The following is a 19,591-nucleotide window of genomic DNA, read 5'->3' on the forward strand; positions in this document are numbered from 1 at the left end:
ACAACGTCAGGCTCTGGAGATATCATATGAGGACAAGACATGACCCAAATATGTCTGGATCTACTGTGGTTTTTAGGGGGCTCTACGCTCCAGACAGTAGACAGCCCCGACCTATGTTTCATCACAACAGGGAAAGTGACTGCTGGATTATGGATGTAGATACCAACCAAGACAGTACAGCAGAAGTGATGAAAGCCATTTTGATTTTAATGGTGCATAGTTGAGACTGTGTGTGGTTCCACGTGTGTATCGGGGTCCCTACTGGCAATGACTCATTGATGGTGGAGGGGGGGATTCTACAGTTTGTGTGTGAGTTGTTCCGTCTTTGATAGTGTTTCATTGTGGATCTCAGTACTGTACTACAAGTGTGCACTTCCGTGTGTGTATCTTCTTCCAGGCCTTTGGAGCTGTGTCTGGGTGCGGTGTCAGTTCAGTTGGCCATGGGAAAGTGGGTTAAATTCCAGGCATTCTGCTACATCTGAGACTGCTACAGCGTTTGGGATTGTCTGTTTCTTTCGGGGGCTTTATCTTGCCTCTCATGTGTGAGCCAGTCTCTTGCCAAACCCCACTGGCTATGGAAAAACAATTTAACTGGATTTAATTTGTTGCCCCCCCCCTTCCCTCCTCCTCCTCCCCCTCTTTCTTTTCTTTTGTGCACCTCTGAGACTTTGGGAATTCATCCTATTTAGTATACTAAATAACTCCATGCCCGGGTTGAGTGCAGGATTCCTCTCTACAGGTTATAGGCAATCGTTCATTTCAGGGATGGTTTTATGCATAAAAGCAGATCTGGGCCGCAACCGACAATTTGGTTGTGTGTGGTGTCTAGCTCTTATTTCTCATGTATTTTCTCATGACAGTACAATGCCATACTTCCTTCTGTGGTCAGGTAGCTTATAAGATACTTGTGTGAGAGGACAAACCTTCTGAGACATAAAGCACTATCTTGTTTGGTGCATTATTATGCTACTTTTGTCCCTTTAATCTCTCTCACACCATTTGCCACCTCTTTTTACTTTTTTATCTCTTTCATTCTCTGATTCTCTCGTTTCTGGTTCTCTCTCTTGTTCCTTGACTCAAAGGGTTAAAGGAGGCACAATGAAACCTAGTTGCTAAGAGCCCTAACCACTTTTTCCACTCTTGCTGGAAACTTTCCAGTGCTATTTATAAGAAAACTCAAACAATCAAAACTCACAATCAAGAGTGACTGTCAGAATTAAGTTATTATCCTAAAATTATAAATATCATACAAGCATATTTTTTTCCATAAATTACGTGAATAGCCAAATATAATTTGTTTGGAGGAAAAATGGCCTCATTTCATATCCTTTACATTATGTGAAGCCTTTCACTGGGCTAGGCCTGTTTATTCAAAGCATGCATGTCTAATGATAGTAAATAACGTCGGATAGTTATATTTCCCACTGTAAAGTAATCACAGTCCATCTTATTTGATGACATATATATAAATTAATGTAAAATTAATGAGCAATGCATTCATGTATCTATTATGTAACGTATGCATAATAGCCTATAGCCTAATAAAATATTATATAAAGTGGCCTGGGCACAAACAACTTCTGAAGATACAGTTGAAGTCGGTAGTTTACATACACTTATGTTGGAGTCATTAAAACTCGTTTTTCCACCACTCCACATTAACAAACTATAGTTTTGGCAAGTCAGTTAGGACATCTACTTTGTGCATGACACAAGTAATTTTTCCAACAATCTGTTGACAGACAGATTATTTAACTTAGAATTCACTGTGTCACAATTCCAGTGGGTCAGAGGTTGTCATGCACTAAGTTGACTGTGCCTTTAAACAGCTTGGAAAATTCCAAAAATATGTCATGGCTTTAGAAGCTTCTGATAGGCAAATTGACATAATTTGAGTCAATTGGAGGTGTACCTGTGGATGTATTTCAAGGACTACCTTCAAACTCAGTGCCTCTTTCCTTGACATCATGGGAAAATCAAAAGAAATCAGCTGTCATACCGCTCAGGAAGGAGATGAGTTCTGTCTCCTAGAGATTAACATACTTTGGTGCAAAAAGTGCAAATCAATCCCAGAACAACAGCAAAGGACCTTGTGAAGATGCTGGAGGAAACAGGTACAAAAGTATCTATATCCACAGTAAAACGAGTCCTATATCGACAGCCTGAAAGGCAACTCAGCAAGGATGTAGCCATCGCTCCAAAACCGCCATAAAAAAGCCAGACTACGGTTTGCAAGTGCACATGGGGACAAAGATTGTACCTTTTGGAGAAATGTCCTCTGGTCTGATGAAACAAAAATAGAACTGTTTGACTATAATGACCATCATTATATTTGGAGGAGAAAGGGGGAGGCTTGCAAGCCGTAGAACCCCATCCCAACCGTGAAGCACGACGGTGGCAGCATCATGTTGTGGGGATGCTTTGCTGCAGGAGGGACTGGTGCACATCACAAAATAGAGGGCACCATGTGGGAGGGAAATTATGTGGATATATTGAAGCAGCATCTCAAGACATCAGTCAGGAAGTTAATGCTTGGTCGCAAATGGGTCTTCCAAATGTATACTTCCAAAGTTGTGGAAAAATGGCTTAAGGACAACATAGTCAAAGTATTGGAGTGGCCATCACAAAGCCCTGACCTCAATCCTATAGAAAATTTGTGGGCAGAACTGAAAATGTGTGTGAGCAAGGAAGCCTACAAACCTGACTCCGTTACCCCAGCTCTGTCAGGAGGAATGGGCCAAAATTCATCCAACTTATTGCGGGAAGCTTGTGGAATGCTACCCAAAACGTTTGACCCAAGTTAAACAATTTAAAGGCAATGCTACCAAATACTAATTGAGTGTATGTAAACTTCTGACCCACTGGGAATGTGATGGGACCCACTGGGAATGTGATGGGGCGGCAGGTAGCCTATTGGTTAGAGCGTTGGACTAGTAACCGAAAGGTTGCAAGATCGAATCCCTGAGCTGACAAGGTAATAATCTGTGGTTGAACAAGGCAGTTAGCACACTGTTCCTAGACCATCATTGAAAATAAGAATTTGTTCTTAACTGTCTTGCCTAGTTAAATAAAGGTAAAATAATATAAATATATATTTTTTTTAAAAAATGAAATAAATTATTCTCTCTACTATTATTCTGACATTTCACATTTTTGAAGTAAAGTGGTGATTGATCCTAACTGAATTTTTACTAGGATGAAATGTCAGGAATTGTGAAAAACTGAGTTTAAATGTATTTGGCTAAGGTGTATGTAAACTTCCAACTTCAACTGTGTGTTGATGTAAATGTATGTAATTCAGCTATCATGTATTAATGCCAACATCATGCAAAAAAACTTTCCAAGAAGAGGGTAGTGATAGGCAGTGTACTGAGCCTCGAAAAAAAATGATGTTATACTCTCACTGTCTCTACGCAATTTCTACGTCAAACAGCTTGCACATTTGATCAAACCGTTCTCTCTCGCTCTCTCTCTCTCTTGTCGGACACAGCATTCTACAATCACATCACCATACACATCAGTGAGCAATCTCGTGTTGCGCGCCCGAGCCGCCACTGTCGCATCTATGGAGCGCTCCCGCAGCCTGTCCTACTATTGCGTGGAATAAAAATGTAATATGACATAGAAGCAAGACGCCCTGGCACTTCAAAAGGAAAACAAACCTTTCAGTCCACACCTCAACACTCGCGACTTTCCAACGATACCGACTTGAAACTTTTACCTTACGACCCCCCACCCCCCTCACACCGTTCCCCCACGTTATATCCGTTCGTGTAAAATTCCCTCAGAGAGCTTTGCTGCTCATTTCACTCCGGCGGCAACATGGACGAGGAAGAAGCCGCGGAAAGGATGTCTCCAGCCGGAGTCCGACCCCGGAATCGCCCGCCACAAGTGATGCTGAACCAGAAAAAGATCAAAGCGAGACGGAAAAAGCGAAGGGAGTTGGTTTTGATCCAAATATGCTTGTTGGGAGGGATGCTTCTCTTCGTCAAGGGGTTCTCCTACCTAGCAGAAAATTCAGGTGAGGGTAGGCCTATCAACTTACCCCCCTGTTGAGGGATGGAATGCTGAAGTGGGAGTTCCATAATGGCTGTTATGTAGCCCATAGAGTCCATTGTTTTGTTACCATGTTTTGTAATAATACAATGTTACATTGATTTTGCACATCATGCAAATTGTGTTTAAACTGGAGGCTACTTTTGAGTTGTTCTCGTTTTGCACATTTCTGAACTGGACTGGAGTGTGGTCAGGGGTGTCATGCACCCCCAAAATCTGAGGGGGCACAAAGTATGTGAGGATGGCTGGTGTGTGTGTGGTCATTTTTGAAACAGCTGAACAGTTTTTTTTCCTGCACTGTTGAGCACGGGTTGGAACCAAATTAATTTTCCAATGGTTTCGTTCTGAACAGAACAATTATTTTTTTCGTTCCATTACACTGTTCTGACCGGCATAATAAAGTTCAGAACCAGTTCGAACCCCCCCCCAAAAAGTAACAGTTCATGGCGTTCCTTTCTGTTTCTTTTTAAACCTCTGAAATATATATATTTTTTTACATTTAGCTCGACAATACATTTCTTCACCAAAAGGTGCACATAGAGCAGTTTGCTGTGGAGTGGTTAAGCGATTTAATCTGTATAGGAAAGTTATTCAGAGCTAATTGTATTTTGCCGCAACAGTATGGTTTAATCACAATGAAAGACAAACGCACACTGTGCTGCCAGTCACAGTGTAGAGTGCAATATGCAACTCAAATTCTGAGGAGGAAGCTTGGATTGAATCAGTGGGCATCTTGTTATGACATTCATTATCTGAATTAAGCCCAAATAATTATACCTATGGAGGAGTGGCTTCTACAAAGACACTTTTAATGTCATTGAACTTCCGAGTTGGTTTAAAGTTGGACCACCGCAAACGTTAGCTAGCTAGCTAACAAGCTTGTGTGTGCAGAGCAGCACCAGAATAAAAACACGTCTTACCTTTTTTGTAGTTAATAAATCCAATGTGACAACTATAGTATCCTTAGCTAGCGTTGAAATGTCCATCCATTCTTCTCTAATTAACCATCTTTCCCTAATTTCTGAATTATGCTTGTAACGTTGTCAGTAGGCTACAATAACCTATGTAATGTCGTCAGTAGGCCACAGTAACCGATGTAACGTCGTCAGTAGGCTACAGTAACCAATGTAATGTTGTCAGTAGACTACAGTAACCTATGTAACATTGTCAGTAGGCTACAGTAGCCTATGTAATGTTGTCAGTAGACTACAGTAACCTATGTAACATTGTCAGTAGGCTACAGTAACCTATGTAAAGTTGTCAGTAGGCTACAGTAACCTATGTAATGTTGTCAGTAGACTACAGTAACCTATGTAATGTTGTCAGTAGACAACAGTAACCTATGTAATGTTGTCAGTAGGCTACAGTAACCTATGTAACGTCGTCAGTAGGCTACAGTAACCTATGTAACATCGTCAGTAGGCTACAGTAACCTATGTAACATCGTCAGAAGGCTACAGTAACCTATGTAATGTTGTCAGTAGACTACAGTAACCTATGTAACATCGTCAGAAGGCTACAGTAACCTATGTAATGTTGTCAGTAGACTACAGTAACCTATGTAACATCGTCAGTAGGCTACAGTAACCTATGTAATGTTGTCAGTAGACTGCAGTAATGTTGTCAGTAGGCTACAGTAACCTATGTAACGTCGTCAGTAGGCTACAGTAACCTATGTAACGTTGTCAGTAGGCTACAGTAACCTATGTAACGTTGTCAGTAGGCTACAGTAACCTATGTAATGTTGTCAGTAGACTGCAGTAATGTTGTCAGTAGGCTACAGTAACCTATGTAACGTCGTCAGTAGGCTACAGTAACCTATGTAACGTTGTCAGTAGGCTACAGTAACCTATGTAACGTTGTCAGTAGGCTACAGTAACCTATGCAACATTGTCAGTAGGCTACAGTAACCTATGTAACATTGTCAGAAGGCTACAGTAACCTATGTAACATTGTCAGAAGGCTACAGTAACCTATGTAACATCGTCAGTAGGCTACAGTAACCTATGTAATGTTGTCAGTAGGCTACAGTAACCTATGTAATGTTGTCAGTAGGCTACAGTAACCTATGTAATGTTGTCAGTAGACTACAGCAACCTATGTAACATCGTCAGTAGGCTACAGTAACCTAGGTAATGTTGTCAGTAGGCTACAGTAACCTATGTAACGTCGTCAGTAGACTACAGTAACCTATGTAACATTGTCAGTAGGCTACAGTAACCGATGTAACATTGTCAGAAGGCTACAGTAAACTATGTAACATCATTAGTTGGCTACAGTAACCTATGTAATGTTGTCAGCAGGCTACAGTAACCAATGTAATGTTGTCGGTAGGCTACAGTAACCTATGTAATGTTGTCAGCAGGCTGCAGTAACCTATGTAATGTTGTCAGTAGGCTACAGTAACCTATGTAATGTTGTCAGCAGGCTGCAGTAACCAATGTAATGTTGTCAGTAGGCTACAGTAACCTATGTAATGTTGTCAGCAGGCTGCAGTAACCTATGTAATGTTGTCAGTAGACGACAGTAACCTATGTAATGTTGTCAGTAGACTGCAGTAACCTATGTAATGTTGTCAGTAGACGACAGTAACCTATGTAATGTCAGCAGGCTACAGTAACCTATGTAATGTTGTCAGCAGGCTACAGTAACCTATGTAATGTTGTCAGTAGGCTACAGTAACCTATGTAATGTTGTCAGCAGGCTACAGTAATCTATGTAATGTTGTCAGCAGGCTACAGTAACCTATGTAATGTTGTCAGTAGGCTACAGTAACCTATGTAATGTTGTCAGCAGGCTACAGTAACCTATGTAATGTTGTCAGTAGGCTACAGTAACCTATGTAATGTTGTCAGCAGGCTACAGTAATCTATGTAATGTTGTCAGCAGGCTACAGTAACCTATGTAATGTTGTCAGTAGGCTACAGTAACCTATGTAACGTCAACAGTAGGCTACAGTAATCTATGTAATGTTGTTAGTTGGCTACAGTAACCTATGTAACGTTGTCAGTAGACTACAGTAACCTATGTAATGTTGTGTAATGTTGTTTGTTTGTTTTTATGGGACTGGAAAAAAAATGCCTGGAACATTTAAAGAACGTTATTAATCGGTCCCCATGCTTTTAAAATAACGGTTCTGTTCCGGAACAGTATAGATTACTTTCGGTTCTGTTCCTCAAATAATTTCTTTTTTTTTCGGCTTTCGGTTCTTTTCCCTGAATCGTTTCCAACCCCTGATCTAGAGCCATAATCATTATGCTTAATTATATTTTTTAATAGAAACTAAATGTGCTTCTCTGCTAAAATCTGGGTAAAAGATTGGAAGGAATGGAGTCTTTTTCAGTACATTTAGCAATTGCTTGTCTTTCTCAAGTCTTCCAACCTTGCCAGCATGGCATGCCAGCTAAGATAGTTTGACAAGCTAGCTACTCCAACATCATTGATTGCTGAAATGGCTTCTTGGTAGCTAGTTATGCAGTTGGGTTAGCTAAAGCCAACTTCATAAAATTGCTACTAGGTGGCTAGTAGTATTACATAGAAACAACAAAACATAAAAAAATATATGTATATTTACAGTACCAGTCAAAAGTTTGGACACACCTATTAATTCTATTTTTTTAATATTGTTTTTACTATTTTCTACATTGTAGAATAATAGTGAAGACATCATAACTATTAAATAAGACATGGAATCATGTAGTAACCAAACAAGTGTTAAACAAATTATTCAAAGTAGCCACCTTTGCCTTGATGACAGCTTTGCATACTCTTGGCATTCTCTCAACCAGATGCATGGAATGGATGCATTTCAATTAACAGGTGTGTCTTGTGGAATTCCTTTCCTTCTTAATGCATTTGAGCCAATCAGTTGTGTTCTGACAATTTAGGGGTGGTAGACAGAAGAAAGCCCTATTTGGTTAAATACCAAGTCCATATTATGGCAAGAACAGCTCAAATAAGTAAAGAGAATCAAGAGTCTGTCATTACTTTAAGACATGAAGTTCAGTCAATCTGGAAAATGTCAAGAACTTTTGAAGTTTCTGTAAGTGCAGTCTCAAAATCATCAGGCTCTGTGATGAAACTGTCTCTCATGAGGACCGTCACAAGAAAGACCCAGAGTTACCTCTGCTGCAGAGGATAAGTTCATTAGAGTTACCAGCCTCAGAAATTGCAGCCCAAATAAATGCTTCACAGAGTTCAAGTAACAGACACTTCTCAACAGCAATTGTTCAGAGAAGACTGCGTGAATCAGGCTTTCATGGTCGAATTCCTTCAATGAAACTAATACTAAAGGACACCAATAATAAGAAGAGACTTGCTTGGGCCAAGAAACATGAGCAATGGACATTAAACCGGTGGAAATCTGTCCTTTGGTGTGATGAGTCCAAATTTGAGATTTTTGGTTCCAACCGCCGTGTGTTTGTGAGACGTGGAGTAGGTGAGCGGATTATCTCCGCTTGTGTGGTTCCCACCATGAAGCATGGAGGTGTGATGGTGTGGGGGTGCTTTGCTGGTGACAGTGTCTTTGATTTATTTAGAATTCAAGGCGCACTTAACCAGCACGGATACCACAGCATTCTGCAGTGGTACACCATCCCATCTGGTTTCCACTTAGTGGAACTATCATTTGTTTTTCAATGGGACAATGACCCAAAACACACCTCCAGGCTGTGTAAGGGCTATTTTACCAGTGAGAGTGATGGAGTGCTGCATCAGATGACCTGGTCTCCACAATCACCTGACCTCAACACCATTGAGATGGCTTGGAATGAGTTGGACCGCAGAGTGAAGGAAAAGCAGCCAACAAGTGCTCAGCATATGTGAGAACTCCTTCAAGACTGTTGGAAAAGCATTCCTCATGAAGCTGGTTGAGAGAATGCCAAGAGTGTGCAAAGCTGTCATCAAGGCAAAAGGTGGCTACTTTGAACAATCTAAAATATAGTTTAACACTTTTTTGGTTACTACATGATTCCATATGTGTTATTTCTTAGTTGTGATGTCTTCACTATTGTTCGACAATGGAGAAAATAGTAAAAATAAAGAAAATTCCTTGAATGAGTAGGTGTGTCAGAGAAGCATTGCCTGTACAACCGCAGTAAAGCTCAGGTGTTTCATACTGCAGCTAAGCTGAAATCAGGGCAGAGTACCCAGGGGTATACTAAAAACACTTCTCCAGGTTACAGAGAGAGACAAAAGATGTCCACTCCGACTCTCTTCCTCTACTACTCTATACAAAGCACTTTAACTTTAAAACACACAGCTTGCTATACGAGGTCGACATTTACTTTTCGTGAGCTGTCACTTATATCCCATTGAATCTTCATTACAGAACAGGGACAGAAGGCTTGGTGCTTGTATATGAATATTCATATTTCATACTCATGATTTGTGCATCACTGCTATGTCAGTGTGCGCATCCTGGTAACGGAACAACGCAATGCAACAGGGACACACACTACTGTGTGTGTGTTCAAACCAACAATGACACTCCAGTTAATGCATTTATCCACTTCCCATTGTGTGCCTCTGTGAAACTGTTAAACAACGTGCCGAATATATATATTAATTATATGTTGATTATTCATGATCCACTTCATGAAGTGCGTGCATGTGTGTGTTATGTTCTCTGAACTTAGTGGAGAAGCACTCAACGCCTTGCAGGCATTGACACATTAATCACCGGTGCGATATGCTTGTTATTTCTGTGTGTGTGCGTGTGAGTATGTGTGTGTATGTGTATGGATGGCCTGTGTGTGTGTCTGTGAGAGTAGGTGAATACACACTGAATGTTGGCCCGCTGCCTGCCTTGTGAGTACAGAATCAAAGGTGATGATGCCAGGTGGAAAGTTCAGCCATACCTCTAGGTCTGATATAGGACATTTGAATACCTCTGTTTCTGATTTTGATTCAAAGCATTTCTCTTTTGTGTCTGTCAGCCAGCTGAAAAGGTTAGAGTGGGTTTAGGGTTGTCCAAAGAAGAAAATGAATGAATCCTGTACCCTGTTTTTGCCTCTAGATGTGTTCTTTATTCAGAGTGCACTCATGATTCAAGTGGAATTTTGTGTGATTCAATACAATGTATTCTGCCCCAGTCCTTTCCCTTCGTTTCGTTTCTCAGTGCATAATAACTTGATAAATATAACTTCAACACTGACAAAATAATCCTCCTCAGACATTTTGTTGATTTCAAAGTAGATCATGGTCGTGTTAAGTAGGGACAAAACAGAGAGAAAGCGGGAGGTATTACTTAACTGGTCCAATAACAAATGATCATTTTTATTTTGTGATCAAAATTCTTTGCAACAATGTGCCCTAATGAACATGCCCTGGTTACCTCGTTTCAAGCCTCCTCTACCTGTGTCTCGTAGGTTATGACACATCCAGCCCCACCACGTATGATGATGAGCGATGGGGAGGCAGGAAGCTACTGCAGGAGGTGGACACATTGGACAGTAATAACAGCATGGAAGAGGATGGGGAAAAGAAAAACTGCACCGAACCAGGTAACAAAATGAAAGAAAGAAATGAAACATCTCATATCCCTTCCTCTCTTGCCCCTGCTCCGGGTAAGAGAAAGAAGGAAGAAAGAGAGCACCCCGTATTCTCCCTCCCTCCCTCCGTTATTCCCATCTCCCCTTGTCCTCCCAAACTGGGGTAAAACAGACTGTTGGGTCAGATAGGCTCCCATGAGCCTACAGTACATCACACACACACACACACACACACACACACACACACACACACACACACACACGGCAGTGTTCTTTCTGGGTGTTTCAGCACTTTTCACACTTATTCTCGGTCACATTCTGGGACCCTGTAGCTTTTCTGACAAGTGAAAGTCCCCAGTTTCCATGGCGACCTCTTATCTGATCATCAACGAGTGACTTGGCCTTGACTGTTCAAGCCGGCACTCGTCGATGGGTGAATGGTGTGTAAGAATGCTTGAGTTACATGTTACACACTGCTAGATGAAATGGTGCTGTATAGAACCACAAAGGGTTAAATCCCTCAAATAAATACAACTATATATACAGTACTAGTCAAAAGTTTGGACACACCTACTCATTCAAGGATTTTTCTTTATTTTATATTTTATATTTGTTACTCTTCAAAGTAGCCACCCTTTGCCTTGATGACAGCTTTGCACACACTTGACATTCTCTCAACCAGCTTCATGAGGTAGTCACCTGGAATGCATTTAGAATTTCTTTCCTTCTTAATGTGTTTGAGCCAATCAGTTGTGTTGTGACAAGGTAGGGGTCCATATTATGGCAAGAACAGCTCAAATAAGCAAAGAGAAACGGCAGTCCATCATTTCTTTAAGACATGAAGGTCAGTCAATCCGAAAATTTGAAGAACTTTGAAAGTTTCTTCAAGTGCAGTCGCTAAAACCATCAAGCGCTATGATGAAACTGGCTCTCAAGAGGACTGCCACAGGAAAGGAAGACCCAGAGCTACCTCTGCTGCAGATAATACGTTCGTTAAAGTTAACTGCACCTCAGAAATTGCAGTCCAAATGAATGCTTCACGGAGTCACAGAGTTCAAGTAACAGACACATCTCAATATCAACTGTCCAGAGATGACTGCGTGAATCAGGCCTTCATGGTCAAATTGCTGCAAAGAAAGACACCAATAAGAAGAAGAGACTTATTTGGGCCAAGGAATATGAGCAATGGACATTAGACCTGTGGAAATCTGTCCTTTGGTCTGATGAGTCCAAATTTGAGATTTTTGGTTCAAACCGCAGTGTCTTTGTGAGATGCAGAGAAGGTGAACGGATTATGTCCGCATGTGTGGTTCCCACCATGAAGCATGGAGGAGGAGGTGTGTTGGTGTGGGGGTGCTTTGCTAGTGACACTGTCTGTGATTTATTTTGAATTCATGGCACACTTAACCAGCATGGCTACCACAGCATTCTGCAGCAATACCGCATCCCATCTGGTTTACGCTTAGTGGGACTATCATTTGTTTTTCAACAGGACAATGACCCAAAACACCTCCAGGCTGTGTAAGGGCTATTTGAAAAAGGAGAGGGATGGAGTGCTGCTTCAGATGACCTGGCCTGCACAATCACCTGTCCTCAACCCAATTGGGATGGTTTGGGATGAGTTGGACCACAGAGTGAAGGAAAAGCATCCAACAAGTGCTCAGCATATGTGGGAACTCCTTTAAGACTGCTGGAAAAGCATTCCCCATGAAGCTGGTTGAGAATGCCAAGAGTGTGCAAAGCAGTCATCAAGACAAAAGATGGCTACGTTGAAGAATCTAAAATGTAGTTTAACGCTTTTTTGGTAACAACATGATTCCATATGTGTTATTTCAGAGTTTTGTATGTCTTCACTATTATTCTACAATGTAGAAAAACCCTTGGATGAGTAGGTGTGTCCAAACTTTGACTGGTACTGTATATATACAGTTGAAGTCGGAAGTTTACATACGCTTAGGTTGGAGTCATTAAAACTTGTTTTTCAACCAGATGTTTACATACACTAAGTTGACTGTGCCTTTAAACAGCTTGGAATTCCAGAAAATTATGTCATGGCTTTAGAAGCTTCTGATAGTCAAATTGACATCATTTGAGTCAATTGGTGGTGTACCTGTGGACGTATTTCAAGGCCTACCTTCAAACGCAGTGCCTCTTTGCTTGACATCATGGGAAAATCAAAAGAAATCAGACAAGATTTCAGAAAAACAATTGTAGACCACCACAAGTCTGGTTCATCCTTGGGAGCAATTTACAAACACCTGAAGGTACCACGTTCATCTGTACAAACAATAATATGCAAGTATAAACACCATGGGACCACACAGCCGTCATACCGCTCAGGAAGGAGACGCGTTCTGTCTCCTAGAGATTAACATACTTTGGTGCAAAAAAGTACAAATCAATCCCAGAACAACAGCAAAGGACCTTGTGAAGATGCTGGAGGAAGCAGGTACAAAAGTATCTATATCCACAGTTAAACGAGTCCTATATCGACATAGCCTGAAAGGCAACTCAGCAAGGAAGAAGCCATCGCTCCAAAACCGCCATAAAAAAGCCAGACTACGGTTTGCAACTGCACATGGGGACAAAGATTGTACCTTTTGGAGAAATGTCCTCTGGTTTGAAGAAACAAAAACAGAACTGTTTGGCCATAATAACCATTGTTATGTTTGGAGGAAAAAGGGGGATGCATGCAAGCTGAAGAATACCATCCCAACCGTGAAGAACGGGGGTGGCAGCATCATGTTGTGGGGTGCTTGCTGCAGGAGGGACTGGTGCACTTCACAAAATAGATGGCATCATGGGCATCATGGGGGAGGAAAAGTATGCGGCTATATTGAAGAAACATCTCAAGACACCATTTGCGACCAAAGCTTGGTCACAAACGGGTCTTCCAAATGGACAATGACCCCAAGCATACCTCTAAAGTTGTGTCAAAATGTCTTTGTAGCCATCACAAAGCCCTGACCTCAATCAATAAGACAATTTGTGGGCAGAACTGTAAAAGCATGTGCAAGCAGGGAAGCCTACAAACCTGACTCAGTTACACCAGCTCTGTCAGGAGGAATGGTCCAAAATTCACCGAACTTATTGTGGGAAGCTTGTGGAAGGCTACTTGAAATGTTTGACCCAAGTTAAACAATTTAAAGGCAATGCTACAAAACACTAATTGAGTGTCTGTAAACCTCTGACCCACTGGGAAGGTGATGAAAGAAATAAAAGCTGAAATAAATTGTTCTCTCTACTATTATTCTGACATTTCACATTCTTGAAATAAAGTGGTGATCATAATTGACCTCAGAAAGGGGAATTTTTACTAGGATTAAATGTCAGGAATTGTGAAAAACTGAGTTTAAATGTATTTGGCTAAGGTGTATGTAAACTTCTGACTTCAACTGTAACTGCTAAGCACCATTATTCTTAGCAGTGTACTTAGGTTTAGAAGCGCATTCCCCTACAGAGTTAATAAAGTGATTAAAATCTTAGGCTTTTTCTGAGTGAATTTGAAGCAGGTCTCTTATATGTTTTTCATCTTCAAAATCCCACATCCCTTCTCCATATGTACCACATCATCACCATCATCATCTTCCAGACCGGCCTATCCTGCATCATCTAGCCCAGTGTCTATTTATAGCCCCATATGGATGGTGGAAATTTGACATTCAACTCTGTTGTAATGATGGGTTGAACTGAAGCTTGGGAGAAGGGGGAGGGGAAGAGTGGATGGAGAGGGTTTCACTGAAGGATTGTATTGATGTTTTGTTTTCTTACCTTGAGCTATGAGATAATGATGACACACACACGCTGTCATATCCCCCCCACACACACCCTTCACCATTTACCTTACCCACCACATTCACCCTCCTTTCCCCCACTCTCTGGTGTGCTAATTAAGCAAAATAGCCACAATCAATCTCCCATCTCATCCTCCTCCCTCAAGGTCACCCTTGTGGTCTATAAAAGGGAGATAGGGGTCGGAGGTCAAGTTATTCTCCTTTCCCTGCCTATTATAGTTCACCTCTCCTTCTCCTTGTTAAAATGAAAGCAAGCGTTTAAGAGGCCAGGACTCTGGGGTGACTCCAGTGACGTGTGGCGTAAAGGTAGAGGTTGGACTAAATGATAACCTCTCCTTTCAATATGTATGTACGCACGCACACACACACACACACACACACACACACAGTTTGGACTAATAACCTCTCTTAAAAGTCTACCTTCTTTCACCCCTTTTCGTGTTCCTGGTAAAGATAGATGTAGTGTGTGCGTGTTAAGAGTGAGTCATGTGTTGATTTGACCTTTTGAGAAAGTGCTTTTTGGGAGGGGGAGGGGGGTGTATGATTGCGTTTATGATTGCTTGTGTCTGTGGGTGTGTTAGTGTACATTTAGTGTGTGCAAATTTGTGTGTCTGTGAGTGCGTATTTTTTTTGTCTGTCTGTGTGTGTTATTGTCCGTGTGAGAGAGAGCACCCTGTATGTGTGTCTGTGTCTGAGTACCGGTATCCCTGCTGCCCCAGCAGTGGAGATGGACATGTGGACAGTACAGTGCAGTACCAGTACCCCTGCTGCCCCAGCAGTGGAGATGGACATGTGGACAGTACAGTACAGTACCAGTACCCCTGCTGCCCCAGCAGTGGAGATGGACATGTGGACAGTACAGTACAGTACCAGTACCCCTGCTGCCCCAGCAGTGGAGATGGACATGTGGACAGTACAGTGCAGTACCAGTACCCCTGCTGCCCCAGCAGTGGAGATGGACATGTGGACAGTACAGTGCAGTACCAGTACCCCTGCTGCCCCAGCAGTGGAGATGGACATGTGTACAGTACAGTGCAGTACCAGTACCCCTGCTGCCCCAGCAGTGGAGATGGACATGTGTACAGTACAGTGCAGTACCAGTACCCCTGCTGCCCCAGCAGTGGAGATGGACATGTGTACAGTACAGTGCAGGCCTTGATGACGCTCGGCGTGAGCTCTCCTCAAGTACCTGCAGAAGGCTTCTCTGATTGTTCTGTTCCTTCCACCAACATCCTGCTGCTCCTGCACTTCAGACGGAACCCCTCATTTCACTAACACACACACAAGAACACACACATTACACACACAAACACAAACAAACACACACACGCTGCCAGAAAGACATGAAATTACCCATAACCCATCATTACGCCCACCTTCGATGATTTTAATTGCGGGGACCCCGCTGGGTGAGTTGATTTCTGATGCTTGTTTTGGGGAATGGGGAGGAGATAGGAGAGATGGGAGGAGAGGAAAGGAGAGGAGGGGAGGGGAAAGGAGAGAGGATAGGAGGGGAAAGGAGAGAAGAAATGAGGGGAGGGGAAAGGAGAGAGGAGAGGAAAGGAGAGAGGCGAGGAAAGGAGAGAGGCGAGGAAAGGGGAGAGGAGAGGAAAGGGGAGAGGCGAGGAAAGGAGAGAGGCGAGGAAAGGGGAGAGGAGAGGAAAGGAGAGAGATGGAGGGGAAAGGAGATATGAGAGGAAAGGGGAGAGGAGAGGAAAGGAGAGAGGCGAGGAAAGGAGAGAGGTGAGGAAAGGGGAGAGGAGAGGAAAGGAGAGAGGTGGAACGGAAGGGAGGGGAAAGGAGAGATGAGAGGAAAGATGAGCGAAAGGATAGAGGAAAGGAGAGAGGAGCAGAGGAGGGGAGAAAAGAGCAGGGGGGAGAGGAAAGGAGGGGAGGGGAGGGAGAAAAGAGCAGAGGAGGGGAGAGGGGAGGGGAGAGGAAAGGAGGGGGAGGGGAAAGGAGAGAGGAGAGGAAAGGAAGGGAGGGGAAAAGAGAGAGGAGAGGAAAGATGAGGAAAGGAGCGGAAAGGAGGGGAGGGGAAAAGAGAGAGGAGAGGAGGGGAGGTGAGAAAAGAGCAGAGAATGGGAGAGGAGTGGGGAGGAAACGAGAGAATGTATGGATGAGACTAGATAAAGATATAGAATATGCCAGAAAAGAAGAGAGGGAACAAGCCACAGGTATGGCTTCAGAGGCTTTTGGTAGTGTAGGTAGATGGGTGTTCTCATATTTCTTCTGGTAGTGTAGGTAGATGGGTGTTCTCATACTTCTTCTGGTAGTGTAGGTAGATGGGTGTTCTCACTCTTCTTCTGGTACTGTAGGTAGATGGGTGTTCTTCTTCTTCTGGTAGTGTAGGTAGATGGGTGTTCTCACTCTTCTTCTGGTAGTGTAGGTAGATGGGTGTTCTCATACTTCTTCTGGTAGTGTTGGTAGATGGGTGTTCTCACTCTTCTGGTTGTGTAGGTAGATGAGTGTTCTCACACTTCTTCAGGTAGTGTAGGTAGATGGGTGTTCTCACTCTTCTTCTGGTAGTGTAGGTAGATGGGTGTTCTCACTCTTCTGGTTGTGTAGGTAGATGAGTGTTCTCACACTTCTTCTGGTAGTGTAGGTAGATGGGTGTTCTCACTCTTCTGGTTGTGTAGGTAGATGAGTGTTCTCACACTTCTTCAGGTAGTGTAGGTAGATGGGTGTTCTCACTCTTCTTCTGGTACTGTAGGTACGGGTAGATGGGTGTTCTCACTCTTCTTCTGGTAGTGTAGGTAGATGGGTGTTCTCACTCTTCTTCTGGTACTGTAGGTACGGGTAGATGGGTGTTCTCACTCTTCTTCTGGTACTGTAGGTACGGGTAGATAGGTGTTCTCACTCTTCTTCTGGTAGTGTAGGTAGATGGGTGTTCTCACTCTTCTTCTGGTACTGTAGGTACGGGTAGATGGGTGTTCTCACTCTTCTTCTGGTAGTGTAGGTAGATGGGTGTTCTCACTCTTCTTCTGGTAGTGTAGGTAGATGGGTGTTCTCACTCTTCTTCTGGTAGTGTAGGTAGATGGGTGTTCTCACTCTTCTTCTGGTAGTGTAGGTAGATGGGTGTTCTCACTCTTCTTCTGGTAGTGTAGGTAGATGGGTGTTCTCACTCTTCTACTGGTAGTGTAGGTAGATGGGTGTTATCACACTTCTTCTGGTAGTGTAGGTAGATGGGTGTTCTCACTCTTCTTCTGGTACTGTAGGTAGATGGGTGTTCTCACACTTCTTCTGGTACTGTAGGTAGATGGGTGTTCTCACTCTTCTTCTGGTACTGTAGGTAGATGGGTGTTCTCACTCTTCTTCTGGTAGTGTAGGTAGATGGGTGTTCTCACTCTTCTTCTGGTACTGTAGGTAGATGGGTGTTCTCACACTTCTTCTGGTAGTGTAGGTAGATGGGTGTTCTCACTCTTCTTCTGGTACTGTAGGTAGATGGGTGTTCTCACACTTCTTCTGGTAGTGTAGGTAGATGGGTGTTCTCACTCTTCTTCTGGTACTGTAGGTAGATGGGTGTTCTCACTCTTCTTCTGGTACTGTAGGTAGATGGGTGTTCTCACACTTCTTCTGGTACTGTAGGTAGATGGGTGTTCTCACTCTTCTTCTGGTACTGTAGGTAGATGGGTGTTCTCACTCTTCTTCTGGTACTGTAGGTAGATGGGTGTTCTCACTCTTCTTCTGGTACTGTAGGTAGATGGGTGTTCTCACTTCTTCTTCTGGTACTTCTTCTGTAGGTAGATGGGTGTTCTCACTCTTCTTCTGGTAGTGTAGGTAGATGGGTGTTCTCACTCTTCTTCTGGTACTGTAGGTAGATGGGTGTTCTCACTCTTCTTCTGGTACTGTAGGTAGATGGGTGTTCTCACACTTCTTCTGGTAGTGTAGGTAGATGGGTGTTCTCACTCTTCTTCTGGTACTGTAGGTAGATGGGTGTTCTCACACTTCTTCAGGTAGTGTAGGTAGATGGGTGTTCTCACACTTCTTCTGGTAGTGTAGGTAGATGGGTGTTCTCACACTTCTTCTGGTAGTGTAGGTAGATGGGTGTTCTCACTCTTCTTCTGGTAGTGTAGGTAGATGGGTGTTCTCACTCTTCTGGTTGTGTAGGTAGACTTCTTCTGGTAGTGTAGGTAGATGGGTGTTCTCACTCTTCTTCTGGTAGTGTAGGTAGATGGGTGTTCTCACACTTCTTCTGGTAGTGTAGGTAGATGGGTGTTCTCACACTTCTTCTGGTAGTGTAGGTAGATGGGTGTTCTCACACTTCTTCTGGTAGTGTAGGTAGATGGGTGTTCTCACTCTTCTGGTTGTGTAGGTAGATGAGTGTTCTCACACTTCTTCTGGTAGTGTAGTTAGATGGGTGTTCTCATTCTTCTTCTGGTAGTGTAGGTAGATGGGTGTTCTCACTCTTCTTCTGGTGGTGTAGGTAGATGGGTGTTCTCACTCTTCTGGTACTGTAGGTAGATGGGTGTTCTCACACTTCTTCTGGTAGTGTAGTTAGATGGGTGTTCTCATTCTTCTTCTGGTAGTGTAGGTAGATGGGTGTTCTCACTCTTCTTCTGGTAGTGTAGGTAGATGGGTGTTCTCACTCTTCTTCTGGTAGTGTAGGTAGATGGGTGTTCTCACACTTCTTCTGGTAGTGTAGGTAGATGGGTGTTCTCACTCTTCTTCTGGTAGTGTAGGTAGATGGGTGTTCTCACTCTTCTTCTGGTAGTGTAGGTAGATGGGTGTTCTCACTCTTCTTCTGGTACTGTAGGTAGATGGGTGTTCTCACTCTTCTTCTGGTACTGTAGGTAGATGGGTGTTCTCACTCTTCTTCTGGTACTGTAGGTAGATGGGTGCTCTCACTCTTCTTCTGGTACTGTAGGTAGATGGGTGTTCTCACTCTTCTTCTGGTACTGTAGGTACGGGTAGATAGGTGCTCTCACTCTTCTCAGGGACTGGAGAATATTCCGATGAGGAGTGTTGGGTTTTAAGGAGATGGATTTGCTCTGTGGTTTGTAGGAAGGGTAATTAGCCCTATGCACTTGTAGGGCATAGGGTTATGTAGCAAAGGAGGCTGGTGGAGGGGAGTTATAGGAGGATGGGTTCATTGTAATGGTGTGAATGGAACAGAGTCAAATGTGGTTTCCATATGTTTGATACCGTTTCATACATTCCATTCCAGCCTTTACAATGAGCCCGTCCTCCTATAGCGCCTCCCACCAGCCTCCTCTGCTATGTAGGCTATTTTCACTCTGCATCGGGCCA

The 19,591-nt window shown here is 43.0% G+C and overlaps 1 protein-coding gene across 1 annotated transcript in view; it reads left to right on the plus strand.

Moving 5' to 3' along the window:
- Window positions 1-3,451: 3,451 nt before the first annotated feature.
- Window positions 3,452-19,591, plus strand: part of LOC112234947 (sodium/potassium/calcium exchanger 3) — a 77,159-nt gene continuing 61,019 nt past the window's right edge. The window contains exons 1-2 of the mRNA XM_042303711.1: window positions 3,452-4,021; window positions 10,425-10,559. Coding sequence (XP_042159645.1) covers window positions 3,823-4,021; window positions 10,425-10,559 — 334 coding nt within the window. The 5' untranslated portion in view covers window positions 3,452-3,822. The remainder of the gene's footprint in view (window positions 4,022-10,424; window positions 10,560-19,591) is intronic.

Source organism: Oncorhynchus tshawytscha, linkage group LG02 (genome assembly GCF_018296145.1).
Source record: "Oncorhynchus tshawytscha isolate Ot180627B linkage group LG02, Otsh_v2.0, whole genome shotgun sequence".
Classification (NCBI taxonomy): Eukaryota; Metazoa; Chordata; class Actinopteri; order Salmoniformes; family Salmonidae; genus Oncorhynchus; species Oncorhynchus tshawytscha.